This window comes from Cyprinus carpio, chromosome A21 (genome assembly GCF_018340385.1).
Source record: "Cyprinus carpio isolate SPL01 chromosome A21, ASM1834038v1, whole genome shotgun sequence".
NCBI lineage: Eukaryota > Metazoa > Chordata > Actinopteri > Cypriniformes > Cyprinidae > Cyprinus > Cyprinus carpio.
The window spans coordinates 5,566,521-5,590,063 of NC_056592.1; the positions used below are offsets into that span (position 1 = coordinate 5,566,521).

The window sequence follows — 23,543 nt, forward strand, 5'->3', positions numbered from 1 at the left end:
TATTTAAGTTGTCATTTATTTATTTATTCAATCAATAAATGTTTTTTTTTTTTTTTTTGATGAATCTACCATTAACATTACTGTTTTTACAGTATTTTTGATTAAATAAATGCAAGTGTAGAAGCGTAAGAAACTTCTATCAGAAACATTAAAAAATCTTCTATTGGAAACATTAAAAAAATACAGACCCCAAACTTTTAATCTTAATTTTAATCTTTTGCATCCATGTGGTGTAGTAACAGAATCTACCAGTAGGCGGCTAACAGAGCCATGATAACCTTAAAGGGTTACTCCACCACAAAATGTAAATTTTCTCATTAATCACTTACCCTCATGTTGTTCCAAACCCGTAAAAGCTTTCTTCGTCTTCGGAACACAATTTAAGATATTTTGGATGAAAGTCCAGGAAAATATGAAAAGCATCGTCAGAATAGTCCATCTGCCATTACTGATTCAATCCAAAATGAAGCTACGCTGATTTGGAGAGACACAGAGGAGAGGAATTGTTGAATAAAGTTGTTAATTTTTGTTTTCTTTGTGTACAAAAAGTATTCTCGTCGCTTCATAACGTTACGGTTGAATCACTGATGGCAGATGGACTTTTCTGACGATGTCTTTCATACTTTTATGGACCTTGACACTGTTATTTATTTGGCAGTCTATGGGACAGTCTCAAGCCTCCCGGTTTTCATCCAAAATATCTTAAATTGTGTTCCAAAGATGAACGAAGCTTTTACGGGTTTGGAGCGACTTGGGGATAAGTGATTAATGACAAAATTTTCATTTTGCTGTGGAGTATCCCTTTAACCTATCAGTCCTAACATTATAGGGCGACACCAGAGGATTGTGGGAAATGGTTTAAATGTCATTCAAGTGTGAACAGACCACATTGTGACCCTAAACACCTTCAAAAAGTCTCCACAAAGTGATCAGTCATAACAAGTCTGTGTGCAGAAAAGGTGTCTGTCAGCTTCAAAACCACTTCAAGACATTATTAGAGTGTTTTCTTGACTCTGTAGGCCTGTGGAATTCTAAACATCTAATCAATTTCTCGTCTATGTATTTATTCCTAAATTTAGACATCCGATTCATTGTTGTTGAAGTGGACGACCCAGACATCGCTTCATTTCTGTAAAGGTTGCGACCCAACACTTGTTCGGGTTACCATTATACACTTCGCCCAGGCTAATAAACAACCTGTTGCCGTCGGAATATCAGCACGGTCCATTGCTGTAAATCAGGCGTATTTACAAGGTGCTTTGTACACCTTTGTTTCTGAAGGGCGATGTTGACGTGTTTGGGGAGTCAGATAAAGGGTTTTTCTCACCAACTCCTTCCTGTTTTTCCGAACGAGGCCTTTGTTTGGCAGCGGGACTCCTGCTCCTCAGTTCTCAGGGGAATGATGAACCGCTGCATTCGTGCCTGAGAGAAGCACAGAGCAGATCTGTGTTATCAGAGACCTCTTCAACTCGCCCTCTTGTTGTCTGTCTCTCCGTCAGCATGCTTTGGGTCTTGGCCGGGTCATGGTCACACATATTAGGAAGAGTATAATGAATTGTTGTTATTATTATTAAGTGTAAATGACATCAGTTTATCTTTTTGCGTGCATGTATGTGATGTACAGTATTTTGTGAATTATCTTGTTTTATGAATCAGTGTTTTTGTTTTTTTATCGCTATTTTTCAAAAGTTTGAGGTCAGTAAGATTAATGGTAATTTCTTTTTTAAAATACATTTTTATTCATCATGCATGCATTAAATTTGTCAAAAGTAATACGTGAAGACTGGAGTATCTATCTATCTATCTTCTCATCCATTTAATTTGTCATAATTTCAAACTCTTTAAGAGATTGAATCCATTTTTTTTGTTAAACAAATGAATGAAAGCATTTGTTATTTTGATTGAAACAATATTTATTGATGGATGTATAATGTAAAATGGAATAGCTTTATTTTTCCACACTTATATTCAGCAAGAACATAATAAAATTGATCAAAAATGGCAGTAAAATCATTTATAATGTTATAAAAATATATATTTATTTTTGAACTGACCATTCATCAAATAATCCCGAAAAACAGTAACGTTGATAATAATAAAAAATTTTTACAAATGAGCAAATAAACATATTAGAATGATTTTTGAAGGATCATTTGACACTGAAAACTGGAGTAATGATGCTGAAAATTCAGCTTTTCATCTAAAGGAATAAATTACATTTCAAAATACATTAAAATAGAAAATGGTCATTTTAAATTGTAATAATATTTCACAATATTACTGGATTTTTGATCAAATAAATGCAGCCTTAGTGAGCACAAGATACTTCTTTAAGCATTAAAAATCTTTTGAATGGTACAACAGATACTTTTTATTGAAATATATTGCAGTAAATTATGTTTTTATATAATAAAAGTGATGTATATTCAGTCGAATTTTATTGAAAAATCCTGTTTTAGCTTTGTAAGATCTGCTCTAAACCTTGACAGTTAAAGATGCAAAGAGCAAATACTGTACTGTTTATTAATTGTGTGTGTGTGTGTACCTAGCATTCCCTACATTATGGGGACCAAATGTCCCCACAAGGATAGTAATAAGAGTAAATTTTGACCTTGTGGGGACATAGTTTTTGGTCCCCATGAGGAAACAAGCTTATAAATCACACAGAATCAAGTTTTTAGGGTAAGGGGATAGAAAATACAGTTTGTATAGTATAAAAATCATTATGCCTATGGAATATCCTCATAAAACATGGAAACTCAACGTATGTGTAGCCTATTGGTGCATGTTTTAATGAGAGTCAAAGGTGTCTCATACTAAAGCTCGTTGTGGCTTATTGAGGAAAGAACTGCTGTGCCTGTTGAGGAAACAATGCATGAAAAGAAGGAAAATCCTCAAGAAAAGCTCCCGAATAGGTCTCTAAAAATAAGCTTCAGCAGGAAGGTGAGCAAGGTGTCTTTTCTGACCATAAAATCCTAGATGGAAATGCCTTGAATGTGCATGCTGTTTTATTTCCTTGTATGACCCAAATGTACACATTTAGACTAATTACGTCACAGAATTTAGTTTTAATGCATTTTAAAACACAATTTATTCTGAATTTACAGCATAATTTTTTCAGTCTTTAGTGTTATATGATCCTTCAGAAATCATTCTGATATTTGCTTCTCAAGAAACATTTAAATTACTATCAATGTTGAAACAGTTGGATTCATCGTGGAGTAAGTATTTATGAACACTATGTACACTTAAACACTTTTAATCGAACAACCACAAAACTACAGTATAGTTCATTCAGAAACGTGTCAATAAACGTGTTTATGTTCCAGTGACGTGAAGTTTACCACAGGGAAGACATTTTGTTAACTTGCTGCGGTGACGGAAGCGAGACATTCCTCTTTTCCCGCGTCCTGTCCTGTGGTGACGTGTGGCAGTTGATAAATTCCAGCCGTTTTTGAATTCTGTCCCAGAGGCAGACACAACAACAACAGGAAGTAAGACCATTTTCACAGGTGTCAGGAAACACAGGAAATAAACAAGTGGGATGTTGGGAAACAGCCTCATTTGAGAACTCGGCGAGGTGAGGGATCTGATGGTTATTAATAGTCCGCGGTGGGTATTTTGGTATTTTCAGAGCTCGCGTTGAAGAGCATCTGCTGTACTGCTCAGGATGAGGACGTGGTGTTTTCATACAGAAACCGCTAGAAAAGAGGTCTGCATGAACATTAAATACATTTTCAACTTAACCTTGTGACAACTAGCCCCAAATACAAATACGTAGGCCTTCTGTTTAATACAATTCAAAATATCTTAACTTATACAAAACCAAATATATATATATATTTCGAATTGTATTAAACAGAAGGCCTACGTATTTGTATTTGGGGCTAGTTGTCACAAGGTTAAGTTGTCACAAGATCTATATTTCAGCAAATACGTTTTTTTTTTTTTTTTTTTTTTGGTTGTCTAATTGCACAATTCCCCCCACCCCCTGTTTAATATTAGGTAAAAATCCATTAAATTGCCTCAATTCAGTATATCATTTATATTTAGTATATGAATGTTCCTCCTGGACAATAACTGTTGCAATGTTCAGCATATTTTTGTATTCAAGACTTTAATATGTGCTTATAAATATAATTGGCTTTCAAAAATATTCCGTGAAGTTAAAAGTATGACATTTTGCTCCATTGTCTCTCCTATATCATGAGGCAATAAATACTGTAAAACTTATCAGGTAACTTACATATTTAAAAAATGAACATTAGTTAAAAAGTTGCAAGTTTTAAAATGTTTTAATCAGAGTTTCCACATTAAAAATGTGACTAAATAAAAAATGGCAAAATAAAAACAACAAGAGATTTCTCATAGAATTACACTGTTTTAATTTAAATCTCATACATAAAGCAGAATAAGAAGAATTCATATTATCTCTGTCAAGAGGGTTTTAAAGCGAAGATTCACAGAATAATTTACACACAGATTAGAAGGATATACATACAGTCCAGAATTTATAATAATCTCCTTGGTCTTCCACATATACCACATGTTAAAACATCACTGTTAAGCATTACAGATGTCATATCAGTGAACTTTGACGTAAATGCTGATCAGAATTAGAACTGAGTCTGGTATAATATGTATTTCATTAAATATGATATAATTGTAATACATTATGTAAAAGTGTTTGTGTGTGTTCATTCAGTTCAACCACAATGTTGACATCTCAGTTATGTATTTCAGCATATTTAGCCCTGTGGGAACATATTATTGTGATATCAAACTCTGCTGTATAAGCCTACTTGCATGTTTATTTGTGTGCATGTGAATGCATGTAGACATGCATTGGAACAAAGACATAACTGGCATACACATCTGTAAAATATACAGAATAAAAGCATATCTTTTTCTTTGACCCTTTTAAACATATTAAAATATATCCGTTTGGTCCTTTAATTTATTATGCTACATGTACACTGACTAAACAGAAGATTGAGAGTTGCTGTCAGCGAGGGGTGAGAAAATTGCGAGCGGAAGATTGATTTCTGCTGGTTTCAGTGTTGCCATCGCCTGAGCCCACTTCATTACCTGTCATACAATAATAATACAAAAATAAGAATAAATAATGTCATAATGTCACTTTATATCAAAGGACACTCTTTAAATATATTTTTACATTTCACATTACATTTATATTTTTACTCACCTTCACTTGAATGAGATTTCAGCATTGCCATTTTAGCCAAGAATTTAAAGGACAGACAAGCACCTGTTTCCCTGTCACACAATCCACCTGATTTACAGTTGCATGTTTTCCGACAATCCATGCCATAAGTTCCATACATGCAGTCTGATAAGAGAAACACAAACATGTTTCAGCCAATTTAACCATTACAGGATCTGTAGGCATTATGATGATCTACTATAGAAGTATGCACACACAAACAAAAGTGAAAGTGAAAGTGAAAGTGAAAGTGACGTGACATTCAGCCAAGTATGGTGACCCATACTCAGAATTCGTGCTCTGCATTTAACCCATCCGAAGTGCACACACACAGAGCAGTGAACACACACACAACACTGTGAACACACACCCGGAGCAGTGGGCAGCCATTTTAAGCTGCGGCGCCCGGGGAGCAGTTGGGGGTTCGATGCCTTGCTCAAGGGCACCTAAGTCATGGTATTGAAGGTGGAGAGAGAACTGTACATGCACTCCCCCCACCCACAATTCCTGCCGGCCCGAGACTCGAACTCACATTTTGGGGGGAATCAGTTTCCTCTGCGGGTTCTGGCAGTTAGATGGAAATCCACTTTTCTGAAAAAATATCATAAACACTTATTAACAAAGTCTCTTTTCTGAGGATATTTGCTCATTGCTGATCCAGTGTTTGTGGAATAGGATCAGAAGGCTCACTTATGTCTAAGACTCGGGTTAAGACTTAATTAAAAGGCTGAGTGTGAGTAATTGGTGTGGAAGGTGTGTGTTCCCCTAGTACAAAGCAATGAGTGTTCATTCACCAACTCACGTTGTTCTTACATAATACTTTAAGTAATAATTTAGGGGCCCTAGAAGGACTCCACAGAAAAGAGACTTGGAGGCGAGTTTTCTTTTGTAGGCCGAACTGTTCTTTAACCTGTAACCTGAGATCACCTCAAAAACTTCAGCTAATCTTGAGGATTAAATATTCTACAAAAAATAAAAAATAAAAATAAAAATTGATCTGCCTTGAAGAGATGTGAATTCATCAGGACAGTCTTTAACATGTATACAGAGACTATATAAAACAAATGTACATATTATGATTATAGTTAAAATACTTATTTCACTTTTTTTTAATCTGAATTGGAAATAGGCTATACAAAATTATTTATTTGTATAGGGCATCACAAACGTAAAATCTTTGTTATTTTTGTTTTCTTGCATACACATTTTCTTCTACACAAAATGTTTTGAAATCCATTTTTTTTTTTTAATAAAGACTATATTGATGATAGGAGACAGAATATCAAAGGTTTGATTTCCAAGATATATGTATATGTCTTATTAAACTTAAGTGGAAAGCTATACTTTTTAATTTATAATTATATGATATATATACCTATTAAATATTGTATTAAATTTACACTACATTATAATTATATTTTATATAATAATATAATTACAATTACATTTTACATAATTCTAAATATTTTACATTTGGAAATCCATTAATGACTTGTAATAGAAATATAAAGAAATTCGTCTCTTTAACAAACACACACACACACACACAATTATTGAGAAGACTTGTAATCGAAATATAAAGAAATTCGTCTCTTTAGTAACTATGTCACTATTTCTGATTTATTTTAAGTTCTCTTTTGCTCAATCCTTTGAATATGTGCCAATCCCCAACAATCCCATCTGCCTGAGCAGGTGCACACATCAGCCCGTACCTTTACAGATGCCATATTCATCTCCATAATCATCCTCATCTTTGTAGAAGTCGCAGAAGAGTCCCGGTCCGCACTTGACGCCGTGCATCCCGGACACGGTCCGGTAGCAGTGCTCTCCCCGTCCCGCCGCGCAGACCTGGCAGCATCCGCAGTCATCCAGCACCGTGCGCCTGCAGCGCTGCGTCGAGCCGCACAGCGCGGGGTTGCATTTGTCCGGACAGTTGACGGCGTATTTACCACCGGGACCCCACGCGTCAGCATCTCCGAGCACCATCAGCAACAACACCGGGATCGCGTACAGACGCATGATTTGAAGTGCTAGCGAACACCACGCTGGATGCGGTCCTAGGGTCTAGTGCACTAGGGAGGAGCTGTCCTCTTCTTAGATGTGATAGTGAATGAAACAGCTCGGGCTGCATGGCTGTCAGCTTTAAACAAGTTTGTTTTGCACATAGTATGCCCTCGTCAGTTTCCTCAATCCGGTGTTGTTGTCTATTTGCCAGCCTCCCCCTTCCCTGTTTTAGAAATCCGGCGTGGAAGTGGAATTAGAGCCTTGCTGCCATCCAGGAATTGATGTCATCACTGAAGTTGTTTGTTTGAAGGTTTTTCAAGATGACCCTAGTGACCCCCACGGCTCCTTGTTCCTAACGTGAACGTGCATGACTAGATGTTTTTGGTAGTGTTAAAATTTTCCTTGGAGAGTTAATTTAAGTATCTTCTGAGACGTGATTTACATTATAAAAAGCTTTATAATGATAATAATAATAATATTATAAATGATAATATTATAAATTTCACAAATTTATATATATATATTACATATATATTACATATATTACATATAAATAAATGCAGCCTTGATGAGCATAAGAGACTTCTTTAAAAAAAAAAAACATTACATTACATTACATATATATAAATATATATATATATATATATATATATATATATATATATATATATATATATATAAGAGACTTCTTTAAAAAAAACATTAATTAATTAATTAATTATTAACATTTAATTTATTAACATCATATATATATATATATATATATATATATATATATATATATATATATATATATATATAACAATAATTTTATATAGGCCTATCATTTAATAACAAAAAGAGTGTCTTTGTACACATTAATAGATTCATACAATGTAAATATATGATGTCCAAGCTTCAACTTGAATTATTTTAACATTATCTGAACAATTAAAAGAAGAGGCCCATGAAAATACTGAAATATGTCTTGAAAGTCATAATCACGACCCATTTTAGTTAATGTTATAGATAAAACGGGCCAAACTTCATAAAATAATCTGCAATTCTCTGCCATTGTTTCTTAATCTGACATCTAGATACCATTTATGATGCTTTCAGAAATGTAAATACTATTAAAACATTGACCTGATAGAAAAAGTCGTCTTGAAATAGTCTCATTTTATTAAGTTTACAAATTAGAATTCCGTTGAATATTAATGAGACATCTGTATGTAAACCATATATGTTGAAAGTCAAACTCTTATAATGTATTAAATATAAATACACGGGCGTAATTTCCTATGGGGACAGGGGGGACATGTCCCCCCACTTTTCAAAATCCCGTTCGTGTCCCCCCCACTTTCAAATTAGTATGTTATTATTTTTTTAACCCGCGCGCCGTAATCGTCACGTGCGAGCAGGACCGAGCAGAACAGACATCCTGCCTGTCTGTGTCGATGCGCGCGTCCGCGTACAGGCAGGGACGTCTCGTGCACACTCTAGTGTAAGCGCACTGAACGTTCTACTGAGTAGCCGGTTTCAGGGTATATTAGCTCAGGTCAGGGTAATCAAAATGTCTGTCTACTTATTTTTTACAGTCTATGGTATTGTGTTCAAAAGACACGGTACTTCAGTACCAAGTCGGTACTGAAAAAATGAAAATGTCACGGTACCTGGTTTCTTTAAGTACCGGTGGTAAGGAGTACCCGGTCAACCCGGTTCTTGACGCATACAGTGCTATGATCTCCGTGAAGCAGAAAACGCGGACGGAATCTCAAAATCCAGTCATGAAAATGAAACTTACATTTTAATATGGACAGTCACGGAATTTGTCAAAGTTAGCATAAATTAATCAAATCAAATCTCCATATGGACCAGTATCTGTAAATGTTAAGCCACAAAAATCGGTTGAAATATGAATCGTGCATGTTCTGCGCGTGTCTGTGTGAATGAATGAATGGCAGAGACGTGCGGGTTTGTTTACTACAGACTGAAGCGCGTGACGCTTGCAGTAACTTCAGCATCTGCGTCTCAATGAGGACATAAATACATAAACAACATTACCAAAACTGTTCTGAGTCACTTCACAAGCATTTTACCGTTTCATTTGAGTAAAACCAGTGTCAATTTAAAGGTATTCACGGCAACCCAGGGTTTCCCACACAATGATTTATTACAATATCAAAACTGACCGCCACAAATAGATTTTTTCAAAAGGCTTTGACTTCGTTGAATAAACATGAGCACTGCACATTTCAAAATCAAAAACCGATGCGGGTGTTTTTAATATCACTGTATTTCAGAAGGAAACCGACTGTATTTAGAACATTTTCGATTTCATTTCATTTAGCATGTAATGCTTGATAAGGCAGCGTTTGTGAGCTCAGCGCTGCTTTTGCAGCCGTTACCGGAGAATCCTGTATCTCTCCCCGCTCTTAAAGCGCCTCCTGCTGGCAGAAAATGAATTCGCATATATATGTATATATGGGGGCGGGGGAGTGCAAGGCTGTGGGAAACACTGCAACCCGTCAAAATAAATAATAAATGTTCATTTTTACATAAAGGCATTGTGCTAGAAATATTACTATTATTTAGTAGAATGTATGTGATACTGCTACTACTGTTGAAAAAATTAATAAAACTTAATTTTTTAAAGAAATAAATCACACAATATTTCTTCCATGTTTTAATTTTAATAGCAAATCCCCTTTATTTAACAAAAAATAAAAAATATGTTTAAATTTCATTAATTAAAAGACAAATTAAATTTGGGTGAAACTTGTTTACTGTTTTCCATAATTATATTACTTGTAGAAAAACTTTAAACACAATTGTAAATAAGTTTAAAGTATGGCATTGGTTTTATTTTTAGTGATAAAAAGTTTTTTTTTTTTTTTTTTAATTAGCATATTTTTGTGTTTTGCTTTGGTACCGAAACTGGTACCGAGAAACCGTGGATTTTCACTGGTATCGGTACCGAATACTGAAATTTTGGTACCGTGACAACACTAGTCTATGGTCTACACCTGTTGATGAGCTAACGTTAACATACACTGTTGCTAGGTAACTTCAGACCGTTAGCTAGCTAACCACCTAAACATTTAATGTTGCCTAGAACATTCTGTGTCCACTTTAAACAGCAGCGTTTTCTGTCAGCAATGTATGACAAGCAGACTCTGGCTGCTGTTATAGGCTACTCAACTCATTATACTCAGATGCAGAAATAAAAATAAGTCTTAATAACAAATGTTTTTTCTGAACTTGAGCTATTGTTGTTCACTTACAATATTTGTTCATTTAAAATAGAAGTTAATTTGTAAAAATTGATTTACTTGTTCAAAGAAAAGGCTTAATGTGGAGCTAGCCTGAGTTAGCCTATATTTTATATAGTGTTATGGTTATGTGGTGAGCCTGAGTATAGTTTTACACATCAGCCCAGTCTAGTCTGTAAAGTTATTGATACGCAGTCGGGTTTTTTTTTTACACATTAATCTGAAAATGAATGTGGCATACCCAGTTTTTAAAATGTACATCCAGAGACTCTTTTCTGGCTATGTGGACTCAATATGATCATAACTCAGTTGTTTTCGTATCAGAGCACAGATGAGGTGGAGCTGCTTCAGACAGAGAGGGTGAGATAGGGAAAAGCAGCAGCAGCACACAAACGTTACAGGTAGGTTATGTGCTGTATGAAAGGCCAGGTGATTTTGATTTGTTGGTGATAAAAGGGAAGAAGTGTACATGATAAATAGTGAATACAGTTTGAATATTATCAAATTAAATGTTCTTCTTGTAGGAGCCAAATTGCATGTTGTTATTTGTTTAGAATATTTTTTTAACATGGTCACATCATCACATGGGTGTGGTTTCATATTATTTACCTGCTCACTTGTGTGGTGGGAGAGAAACAGAATCAGGCCCTGATATTTTTCTGTTGACTGTTATAATATAGTTTCAGTTGTGATGAACTTTTGTTTATTTTTTTTATGCCATGCTTTCATATCAGAGAACAGATGAGGTGAAGCTGCTTAAAGACAGGGAGGGTGAGACAGGGAGAAGTAGCTCAGAGTTGCAGGTATGTGCTGTGTAAAGGGTCAGGTAATTAATTTTAATTATGTCATGTTAGAAACAGGCTAGCACATTTTCATATTTCATAGGTGAGACAGGGAACAGGCGCAAGCGAAGAAGTGCAGGTAGGCAGGCAGGATTCTGAACCCAACCATGCTAACCCAAAGCTCATTGCAGTGCAGCAGAATTTATCATTATAAACAACTTAATTATTTCCTGGATCACCATAGTCCCTAACTGTATGTAAATGGAGGAAATGGGATTCAAATCGAAAAAATTTTTCCCCATTTTGTGTCCCCCCCCCACTTCTCAAACCAAAGGTACACCCTTGTATAAAGGCCTATATTAAATATATACTTTGGAAAAGAATACGCTCAGGGGCTGCAATGCAGGATATTCATCACTAGATGACGCTGTTACATAAAACAACGGCAGGAGAGTCAAGTGAAGGTTTTGACTGAGCGTTAACGAACTACTCACGTAAAGTAATAGATGACTTTTGATAGAGCGTAGTCGTATAAATGACTTTTGATTCTCTCATGGTGCTTTTTTTTTTTTTGCGTTTAACCACATCCAAACACCCTTATGCTCCCCAGACTCTAGTCCAGTAACTTAGTTGGCGGAAATGCACCACAAATTGGTTTGCCAAACGCCAGAACAAACTTTACTGTGACTGTCTCGATCAAGCATTGGTTGTAAACACAACCTATTTTTCTGGAGTTTCATATTTTTGTTCGTGACTCTGTTGAACTTGAATCTTCATATGTCGTCGAGGATCTATATTTTATCGTTATGTAGATCTTATCTTATCTCACTATGAATGATTTCACTTTTCTTTATAACATATCTTTTATGGCATTAACTGACGATTTAATAAAAAAATAATAATAAATAAATAAACCCTACAATTTATATAGGGTACAAATGATAGCCGGAAAACCCATTCCTTCTTTAAAAAAAAAAAAAAAAAAAAGGAATCCCCTTAGCCTATCTATGGGGTTTGTTTTATATTTGACATATTTATCTTTTTTCTCTCATTCTCACAGTTTCTCTTTAGGTATAACTGTGGGCTGCAGCAGTGGTTGGTATACCTCAGATGGGACAAGTGGAAGCTAACTCCCTTTTTTCATCTATGTTCTGTCCATTTTAAAGATAACTGTCTGAGCCAAGTGTGCCTTTCCCTGACTGCGTGCAGAAATGATCATAACACACCAGGCAGAGGAGTGGGGATGACATATTAAGAAACACTGCAGCTGTGGAAGAGATTCTGGGAGTTGTTGTTGTTCCTGAAGTGCATGAAAGCAATTGAGCCACAGAGATTCATCCCAATGGATGATGTAGCATTTCATAGACATGAACCCTGTCAAACTTCTGTGTCATCAGACACTGTTTGTCATTCCATGGATCACACATACATGACCAAAACACCAGAGACACTGAAGAACAATTCACACTTGGACTAGGGCAAGCTTACAGGAAACAGCTGAAACTGCAGAGCACTACATTTAGAAGGCTGAAGAAGAAAAAAGTGACTTCTTTGTACTCAATCCTTTCAGAATTAAGACAAGAGAAAAAACTTTCATTTCACTTAGGCTAATTGTATTTTTTTTTTTTTCATGTCTCATGAATGCCTTTGGTGGGTTTCGCAGTTAAGTAACATTAATGTAATGGGGCTCCAAATGACAAAAACACCATAAAATCATTAAATCTTCTCTAAAGTGGTCTATACCTATCATGTACTATATTAAAAGTCTTCTCAAGCAGGGTTAATAGTGTTAACTAAAACTAATACCATAAAAAAATTACTTAAAATAAAATAAACATTAACTGATTAATATATATATATAATATATATATATATATATATATATATATATATATATATATATATGTATAAAAACTTCAACTTCTTTCATTTCAGCTAGTTAACAAGGCAACATTATAGACATTTAAAAAAATAATAAAAAGGACGAAAACACACACACACACACACACACACACACACACACACACACACACACACACACACACACACACACACACACACCACACATATATACATATATATATATATATATATATATATATATATATGTAATTCAAAGAGATATTCTTTATAAAAGGGGAAGTCGTGGCTTAATGGTTAGAGAGTTTGACTCCTAACCCTAAGGTTGTGGGTTCGAGTCTCTGGCCGGCAATACCACGACTGAGGTGCCCTTGAGCAAGGTACCGAACCCCCAACTGCTCCCTGGGTGCTGCAGCATAAATGGCGGCCACTGCTCCGGGTGTGTTCATTATCATTTCCGTCTCACGCTTGAGGCATTCGGTCAATCACAACGCGCTGGATAGCTGGCCAATCAGAGCACACCTCACTTTTCAGAGAGATGAGCCTTGTGAAAATCAAGTGGCAACCTCCCGCTCTCTCTCATGAAGCATACAAGGAAGTGATTAAAACGGCTGCTTGAGGCTGGCTCCAAAAGGGAGTCAATCCCATAGACTCCCCATGTTAAAATGCCCAACTTTTCAGCAGAAAAAAAACGTTTATAACCTGGTACAAAAAATGATTTTGGTCTATATAGCTAATTTTGCCCTTCATGACAACTGTGAGGGGAGTAAAAATTTTTTTTATAACTAATCCGTTTAAATTATATTAAGCCCTAAAGTTCTGCATAATTAAGGGAGTGGCCACTTGAGTGACAGGAGGATTGCCCCTGCTGACCATAGCTGCTGACAGTGCCGTCGAGTAAGGTGGGCGTGGCTTCAGCAACCAGCTCCAGCCTTTTTGCCCATTTTCGGTTATCCGGGAAAGACGCATTGTGACGAGCTGCCAAGATGGCGACGGCCTGCTCCGCCCACTTTGCACTTCAAAAACGCTCTTCAGGAATCTACGGGTGACGTCACGGACACTACGTCCATGTGTTTATACAGTCTATGGTTAAAAATCGACGCGTTTCAGAAGGCTGGGCACAGAGGAGTAACAATAATGTACAGTATGTGGAAAATAATGTTTTTTTAACCTTAAACTGCATAAACACAATGTACTCCTACAAAAACACAAAACAAACCCCTACATAACAACAAAAAAAGACCCCTTTAACTCACTGATTCAATTTGTTTGGGATTTTGTCCTTAAACATTAAATTATTTATTAAAATTATGCTTTTATTTATTAATGTCAAGCTAAATGGTAAAAGAGGTTGGAAAAGTGTTGTCAGAAGAAATGGAAAAGTTTTATGTCACTTTTCTCGACTTCTAAAAGGCCACAGCCTATTTATGTATTTACAGAGTAATTCTATTTTTGTGATAATTTGGTTCGCAAAGCTCAAATTTAAAACGACATATACAATTTAAAATAAAAAAGTGTTATTAATTAAATAATAAAATAATAATGAACTAAATGCAAATAACATCGCATAAACAAAATGCTAGACATAATGGACTCATATGATATAAACGTAATGACGTCACGACACTGCGCCGTATGCGTAAAATCTACCGCTGTACGCGCATTCCCGAAGACGTACGCCGCTATCTTTCATGGCAACAGCTTGCGGAGCGGCAACCTTCTCTACTATAAACACCCTCAGCGCGAGATTAACCGGCATTTCGTCCTCGTATTGCGTAACTCCTCTTTACCGGGTGCCGTTTAGTTATATTTAATTCAAAAGTGTGTATTTGTGAAGGTAAACACAGGGTATGGTTCATAATAAAGCGAAGGATTCACGTCCTTTCTGCTAGGCAGCAGGTTTATTAAAGAGCCTTGCAGGGGGCAGTGGGTTGATCTGCTGGGCGTGAATGTGAATGACAGAAGGAAGAAAGGAGATCGTGTCGTTTGGTAAGCATTATATACACTGTCTTTTATATATTATTCGACAGTATCTGATCGGATGAATGGTGGATTGTCGTGTCTGTGTGTGGATTATTAGTTCTTTAAACAGTTGAGCTCGTCATGTGTCAGCTATTTTTGTATCTATCACTGTTGTTGAGTCCCAGCTGATGCAACAATGTAAGTCTTTCCCAAGTGACAGTTCATGCATGTTGCTGTGGTAACTGATCTGATTATGGTCACATTTTGTATAGTGTGCCGTATTTTGGCAAAGATCATGGTTTCTTGGGGGTGATGTGGTGTAGTGGTTATAGACGGTAGGTTCAAACCCTAAAACAAGACAAGGACGTGTAGTTTTAGATGCTGATGTACTGGTTGTAACAGTTTTTAACCTTAACAAAGCCTCCCTTAGTTTTTTTTGCTTAACAAAATGGTTTTACATGTCTACCAGCTAGACAAGCACCAAACCATAGAAATTCATGCTGGCCTGCCTAAGTTGATTTTGTAAAATCAAACGTGCTGGGATTTTATGAATGTGCATAAGCTAGGGTGACTATTCGACCTCTTGTCCAGGGCAGGATTCCTGAATTGCTTACATTGTCCAGGTTTTGGCTTTGTTTACCTATTGTTTTCATACTTGCTGAAAGTAATGGCCAATAGAGTGCAGGCATTATACATAATCAAACAATCGTGGTATGCAAAATGCTAGGAGTCAAACCAATGCAAATTTTAGATATTTTAGGCAATTTAGAAATCCCGGCCAGGACATGTCCAGAAATAAAGAGGAGGTATGGTCACTCTACATAAGTGCAAATGACATTTAAGAGCCACAATGGAATTTTTCAGTACATAAAATTCTAATTTTGTCCTGTTTCCAAACAAAACAATGATATGCTTTCAGTAGATTTGGAATATAGTTTACAAGTCATATGGTTTTTTGGTCCTTTATATGTCGTTTCTGAGCTTGACCACTTCAGTCCTCATTGCCATTCATTATATTGGCTTCTGCAAAATATAAGTTTGTATTTCATATATGTGTGTGTGCGTGTGTGTGTCTTTATTGTTTGCTTTGAGGACCAAACAAGTTGATCCAGAGCACATAACAGGTGCCAGGCACTTCTGATATAAAAAAAATAAACCTTTAATGTTTATACAGTGTTCAGGAGATATTTTGCAATCATATTCAACACAGACCTCAAAGCTCAGATTGGTAGTTGTGCTTATAATATCTCCTTTGACTCAGTTCTCCTCTTATGCATTGAAACCTTGACATGCCCTATGTTTTGAAGGACTCTGTCTGAAATGTGATCAGACTGGATGGATGTTTTAGTTGTCACAGTTGTCCTGGATCAGTCAGGTGTTCAGTCTATCAGCCCCCCAGACCATTCTGATTGGCTGAATTGAATCCACTTCAGTCTCACTTCAACAGAAGGTCAACAGTAATAGGCAATGGAAAATCTTGGCTGGACAGCTTTATGTTTGTCTGATTGATTCAAGCTCAGTCCTACACCTCTGTTACTGGGAATAACCCTGTGCTCTCTGTTTTTGGTTAACATCTTTTGTGCGTTCCATCATTTGACTGTGGACTCACTTGCATCTGGGTTTCCAAGAAATATACTTTTTAGGAATGAAGACACAAGAGACAGTAGATTGATATGTTATTATAATCCCAATTTTTAATAGGGCATTCTTGTTATGCAGCACTCTTATGATCTCTGTTAAAAGATTTTTAAAAAATAATTTGCTTGTGTTGTAATTTAAGAAAATATTTGCATAAAATGATGTAGCAGACTTTCATGCTTTTATAATGCTTTGGTCAGATGTGATTATTTACACAAAGACTTAGAAAATTAACAGGATGCTAAAATTAGTAAGGCACCGAGAGTTGGCTTGCATGAGGATGACCATTTTAATATTTAATTTTCACATTTTTAATAGTTAATATGTATATTTGTAACCATCTTTTGATGTTTTTTATTCTATTATACTGATGCTTGTAACTTTATCAAACTGGGTTGTTTTAAAGTTAAAGAAACATAGTAACAGCACATACATCATAAAATCTGTTGCTAGTGTATATTGATGTCTGTGCTGTTGCTTTCCCACCAAAATGATGTGCCTTGCTGTAGGATAATGTTATTAAGAAGCTGGCTTTTTGTTAAAGGGATTTTACAAAAGTCTAATAGGATGGGCAGTGGTTTGTTTTGATTAGAGAGGAAAAAAAGATCCTTGATCTTGTCAAAATAAATATTTTATTAAATTGCCAGTTTTTCACACATTTTTTCCCAACCCAAAGTAATTAAGTATCATTGGCATATACACCTAGTATTTAAGTCTTTTATTTTTTTAATGGAAAGAAATTATTCAGCAAGGATGCATTTAATGGATCATAAGTGACAGTAAAGAGTTCTAATATTGCAAAATATTTCTGTTTCCAATAAATGCTGTTCCGCTGAACGTTCTAGTCATCAAATAATCCTGAAAATAATGTATCTTTGTTTCCACAAAAATAAGATAAAAATAATTTTTTAAACCTTTATAAAATAAAAAATAAATAAATAAATAAAAAGAATCACAACTGTTTTCAACATTTATAATAATGAGAAATGTTTCAGTGAATCAGCATACTAGAATGATTTCTGAAGGATTGTATGACACTGAAGACTGTAGAAAAAGCATAAAAAAAAGCAAAAAAAAAAAACATAAAGTATAAATGATAGGACTAGTTGTTATGTCTGCTGTTGGCCCTGAAACCACGCCCATTTGTGGGAAGCTGCCTAGTGTTGGGCGATATGGTCATTTTCTTTTTAATCGTCATATTGTCAGCCCATGAGATCGATGATACACGATATTATATTGTGCAGGGTCAAGAGAGAGACTCTTTATTTTTGTCATAGCATAACTATTTGGTGTTTAAAACAGAGAGAGAGCCTATGGAATCACCAATAATTGAAAAAATATTCCTTTCAAACATACTGATAAACTAACGTTAAATATAAAAATACTGTATTTAAAACAGCTAGTTCATATATAGTCAGACGCAACTGTCATATCGCGTGTCCTGTGACAAATTTGCCGCATTTGTGCATGGAATTTACCTAAATGTTCTGCAAAATCAGTCAACGGTGAAAATCAATAGTTTCATATAAATTCCAACAGTTTAACACTAATATTGGACATAAACGAACACGTTAAATATAAAGTATTTAAAACAGGTAAGTTCATATATTTGGAGTAAAGTTCAACTGAACTGATGCATCAATCAGTCATACAGCGCTCTGGACCACGTGCCCCATGAAGAGCCCGATGCACCGCCACAGAAACAAGAATGAGATGCATTCTAACATAACAGTGGCATTAAACTCAGTTAGTAAGGGCTCGTTTAAAATATTGCACATATATAGGCCGTTCAGATTACTTGTTAAAGTGCAATGAAATACCTTATATCTGCAGACGATGTGCGTCTGTTTGTGGATGGAGACTTCTTCACCGGCTAAAGGCTCTAATCCTCATTTGCACGCATGTGTGTGAAATGCGTGCTGAAGTGAAATAGCTGGGCAGTTTGATAGACGAATTATAATAGGCCGCCTAATAATAATAATAATAATAATAATAATAATTATTATTATTATTATTATTATTATTATTATTATAATTTAATACATTAATAGGAGAATGAGCCTAATATTGTCTTGACTATCGACAGAGACATCTGCTATCGTCGATATCTCTGACTATCGTCGATACACAATACTATCGTCTATCAGCACAACCCTACTGTCGGCCCTGAAACCACGCCCATTTGCGGGAAGCTGCCGCCTCTCACAACTGTCAAATTAGAGCTGCTTGATTAATCCAATGTGATTGTCATGCGTATCTTGTCAGTAAAGCCGGTTCTGTGACTAGTAGTAAATCTCCAGCACATGCTTTCAGATGGAGTAGCATTTACTATACAGAGCCGTAGTTCACTGACAAGCTACACAAAATCGCGGTCATAATCGCAGCTGATTTAATCGTGCAATTATGAAATTGAAGAAATCGTTCTGTGATTATGAGAGATGTTTGCGTAGCTTGTCAGTGAACTATGGCTCTGTGTAGTAAATGCTGTTCCATCTGAAAGCATGTGAAAATACTACATTTACTAACATTTTTTTACTCCATACTCACTTCATAAAGTCAGTCGAGTGATTGAAATAAATCCATCTGTGAGAAGATGTGGCTTCTCACACAGAATAAGGCACGCAACATATTTTATAGTATTCTAAGCAGTAATAAATGCTATGTTGATTAGCATTGCATTATTATATGTTTTATTATAATAAAAATTATTAGACAAACTCAAGTAAATCATATATTGTCGTAGTCATGACTCATGTGTTTATTAGTCACATTGAATTAGGGCTCCACGATTAATCGCATGCATTTGTCATGCGTGTCTCATCAGTAAAGCCGGTTCCGTGATTAGCGGTAAATGTCTCTCACCTGTTTTCAAACGGGAGCGGCAGTTAATACACAGAGCCGTAGTACACTGACAAGCTACGCAATATTCTGTTCATAATTGAGATTAATCGCATTCGATTATGAACACGATATTGCGTAGCTTGTCAGTGAACTACGGCTCTGTGTATGAACTCCCAGTGCATTTGAAAACAGGTGACGGATATTTACCGCTAATCACGGAACCGGCTTTACTGATGAGACACGCATGACAAATGCACAATATAAAACACTGAACAAAAAAATGAATTAATGAAAGCAGTTAAAAATTCTGTTTATTCAGCAACCGCTATAGGCATTTCCTGAGTTTCTTCTGCGAGGCGTGTTTGGAGTTTCAGCGCGAGAGTGCCCTCTGGCATTCGGATGGAGATTTACTGCTGATCACAGAACCGTGCTTCCCTGAAAGATACGCATGACAATCTCAGCTTCTGCCTAATCACGATTTATCTCCTTTGCAATTTAATTTCAATTAATCATGCAGCCCTATGGCATATACAAATACATTTAAATAAGGAGACCAAGCGGTATTCTGTAAGTTATCACAACCAGGTAATATGCATTTACGGGACGAAGGCATAGCTAGCTAGCAAACTGTAGGCTGTACTGTAGCAACTAACAGTAATAAAAGTAACTCGCGATTGAGTGGACGAACCACTGACGTTTATGCGCTATAGTTATTATAGTGTTACAATTCTCTGAATTGCTTTACATAGGGTGACCAAACGTGCCATTTTCCCAGGACACATCCTGTCCAGGATTTCTATATTGGCTAAAATATCCACGTTTTGGCTTTGTTTGCGCTGCACAGACCAATTGTTGTATGAAAGTACCGTGAGAACTCTAGAGAGCAGACTGCTTCTTGCACTTTTGAATCACTCTCATGGTACTTTGATGTCATACACCGATCGGTATGCTCAGTGCTGCTTCAAGTCGAACACTAATATGTACACGTATTTGCATCGCTTTGACGTTCTCTGTAGATCCCACCTTCTCAGGCACCACGATTGGTCGATTACGTACAATGTCTGCATGTTATTGGTTAAATGATCATTACCTTCATTAAGTATGAAAACAGGAAACCAAAGCCAAAACCTGGATCTTTTAGGCAATATAGAAATCCTGGCCAGGACGTGTCCTGGGAAAATGGCACGTTTGGTCACCCTACTTTACACAAACTTCAAAAAATCTCACCGGCCACAAAACTTTAAACAGTAGTGTATGAAAACTAACTAATATGATTAATTTTATTATTTCTTTTTTTTTAATCTGAGTTTAATATCATATCCAACACATCTGAACTTCCTAGCGGGAATATCCCAGCTGTTATTTTGTCATCTAGTTTAATGTGTAAAGCATACCCAACAGCTATCAGATCAACACTGGTTTAAAACTGTATGTTCTCTGATCTATTTTTAAACATGCTCTAAAATTACTGTTTGGGTGCATAACTACTGTACCTCTTTCTGATTAATAATAGTAACATGTAACTGAGGACTGTCTATATTTACACCCAGCGCATTGTACTCACGCCAATATGTCTACAAAGTGGTAAACACCTCAGAGTATAAGCTCAGCTTCTCTTTACATAGAGACATTAAGGACTTGTTATTGTCATGGTTTTCGTAGGATTAGTCAGAGTCCCGGGGAATGTGACACTCGGTCCCACACCACCTCCCACATAACTGTGAAGCAGCTTTGAGAAGCATCCTTTTTATTTTTATACATACTGAAACCGTAGAGGCTGTCGAGTGTAATAAATCCTGGGGTGTAAGACTCAGGGCAGACGCGGAAGTGCTGGGTCATGTTGCTCATGGACACTGTCCAGCGGGAGGTGGTGGTAACTTGTTCGAAGTGACGAGAAGGCCACCGGTTTCACTGATGTGAGAGAAACTGAGCTAACCGCCCAGGTTGCTCAATTCCCAGGCTGATGGTGTCTGGTTTATTAAAGGTTTTAGTCCTGGATTTCCATTTTAGATCACTGCTGTGCAAGTGTTGGATTCATCATGTCAGTCCTTACTGATTGAATGGCTACTGATTTCCAAATATAATTGAGGAAGGTTTCATATTCATATGTTAGCTGTAGGGCTGGGAGATATGGGCAAAAATTCATATCTCTGTGTTTTTTGGCTGATTTGCGATATACGGTATATATCTTGATATTTTCGTTTTTGTATTTGGATTAAAAAAATCTGTATTTTATATATATATATATATATATATATATATATATATATATATATATATATATATAGGTTAAAATCACATATCATTCTAACAAAAAAATATAAAAATTCACTTACCGCCCAATGTTGTCCAACAAAACAATACATATTAAAGTTATTTTATTATGTGCAAAAAAGGGTTAAAATCACATATCATTCTAACATTGCAATATAAAAACAAAAATAAATCTTTTAAAGCGAAAGTTAAAGGGATACTCCTCCCCAAAATTAAAATTTTGACATTAATCACTTATCCCCATGTTGTTCCAAACCCGTAAAAGCTCAGATCGTCTTCGGAACACATTTTAAGATATTTTGGATGAAAACCGGAAGGCCTGTGACTGTCCCATAGACTGCCAAGTAAATAACAGTGTCAAGGTCCATAAAAGGTGTGAAAGTCGTCTTCAGAATACTTCATCTGCCATAACGACTTTATTCAACAATTCCTTTGTCAACAGTCTCCTCTGTGTCTGTCCATATCACCGTATTGCATATGCATTTCTGTATCATCCACGCCACCAGGATGCGCTGTTTTCTTTCAAATCAAAGCTAAATACACGTAGAAACGGTGCAGCCTTGTGGCGAGGATGATACAGAAGAGCATACGCAATACGTCTGATGGCAGATGGAGTATCGCTTATAAAGAAAATACTGATTTATCGTACAAACTCGATATACCGCCCAGCCCTAGAGCTGATCATGTTTTCCGAGACTGAAATAAAACATCATGAGTATGTATCTTATCTTAACCACTGGAGTTTCCTCATTTCCTCTTTTTATACTCAAAAATGGAAATAACCAATCTTTAGAGGATTGGAAAAGTTGTGAAAGTTGATATTGTGTATGATAAATAAAAGATAATGTATAGTCAGGCTACTGTTTAAAAGTTTGGTGTCAGTAGTTTTTTTTATTTTTTATTTTTGAAATGCTCCCCAAGGTGACTATATTTAATCAAAATTACAGTAAAATCAGTAATATTGTGAAATATTATTACAATTTAAAAATAACTAAATCCTATTCCAATGTTTTAAAATGTATTTATTCTTGTGATGACAAAGCTGAATTTTCAACAGCAATTACTCCAGTCTTCAGCGTTGGTTATGTTACTGGTAATAGGCAGATATGTATAGAAATCTATCTATTTGTACTTTGTGTATGTTCCTGATATGTAGCTACATTTAAGGGGATAGCCATAAAAAGTCAGTGCTGGGATAATAAAATGCCTCCATCTTCTTTGGAGCTTACAGGTTATAGTTTGAACTAATACATCACATACTCTAACTGTTTTTTGAAATGTCACAACTCACAAAGCAAGTAGAGATATTCGTTATTACATCTTCAGATGAAAGCTATCTCTCAGTTTGGAAAGAGACCCAGAAAGGTGAACCCTGTGTGTTATGCTGTTTTCATCTTCACATCATCTCTCATTAGGTTATTTGTAGGCTAGTTATAGCCGCTAGTGTCTGTAATCAGTTTTACACATGCTAACTATATTATGGTGAAGTCTAAACCTTCTGAGTAATGAGTCACAAATAAGTGGGGCCCCGTGATTCGCGTTATCTGTGATGATGCATGACTATTGTTGTCATCGGCTTAAGTAAGCTGTGCATAAGTCAATGTGTTCCTAATGTTTAATCAAACCATGCCTCAGGAAAATGACCTTGATTCACTTCTACATATGTTCTCTGATGGGGAAAACAAGTGCCTTGAGGAGAGACACGTA

At 35.9% G+C, this 23,543-nt stretch overlaps 2 protein-coding genes across 2 annotated transcripts in view; one reads left to right on the forward strand and one right to left on the reverse strand.

Annotated features, from left to right (window-relative positions):
* Window positions 1–4,315: 4,315 nt before the first annotated feature.
* On the reverse strand, window positions 4,316–7,495 carry esm1 (endothelial cell-specific molecule 1). The gene is made up of 3 exons (XM_019063115.2): window positions 6,937–7,495; window positions 5,207–5,350; window positions 4,316–5,088 (listed from the first exon to the last, which is right to left on the reverse strand). Exons 1-3 carry the CDS (start codon window positions 7,241–7,243, stop codon window positions 5,006–5,008), a joined length of 534 nt encoding a protein of 177 aa, XP_018918660.1. The 5' UTR covers window positions 7,244–7,495; the 3' UTR covers window positions 4,316–5,005.
* Window positions 7,496–14,773: 7,278 nt separating this feature from the next.
* The window catches only part of LOC109045558 (probable E3 ubiquitin-protein ligase HERC1), a 68,505-nt gene continuing 59,735 nt past the window's right edge, over window positions 14,774–23,543 (forward strand). The window contains 1 exon segment of the mRNA XM_042711431.1: window positions 14,774–15,110. The gene's annotated coding sequence lies outside the window, so the exon portion shown is untranslated.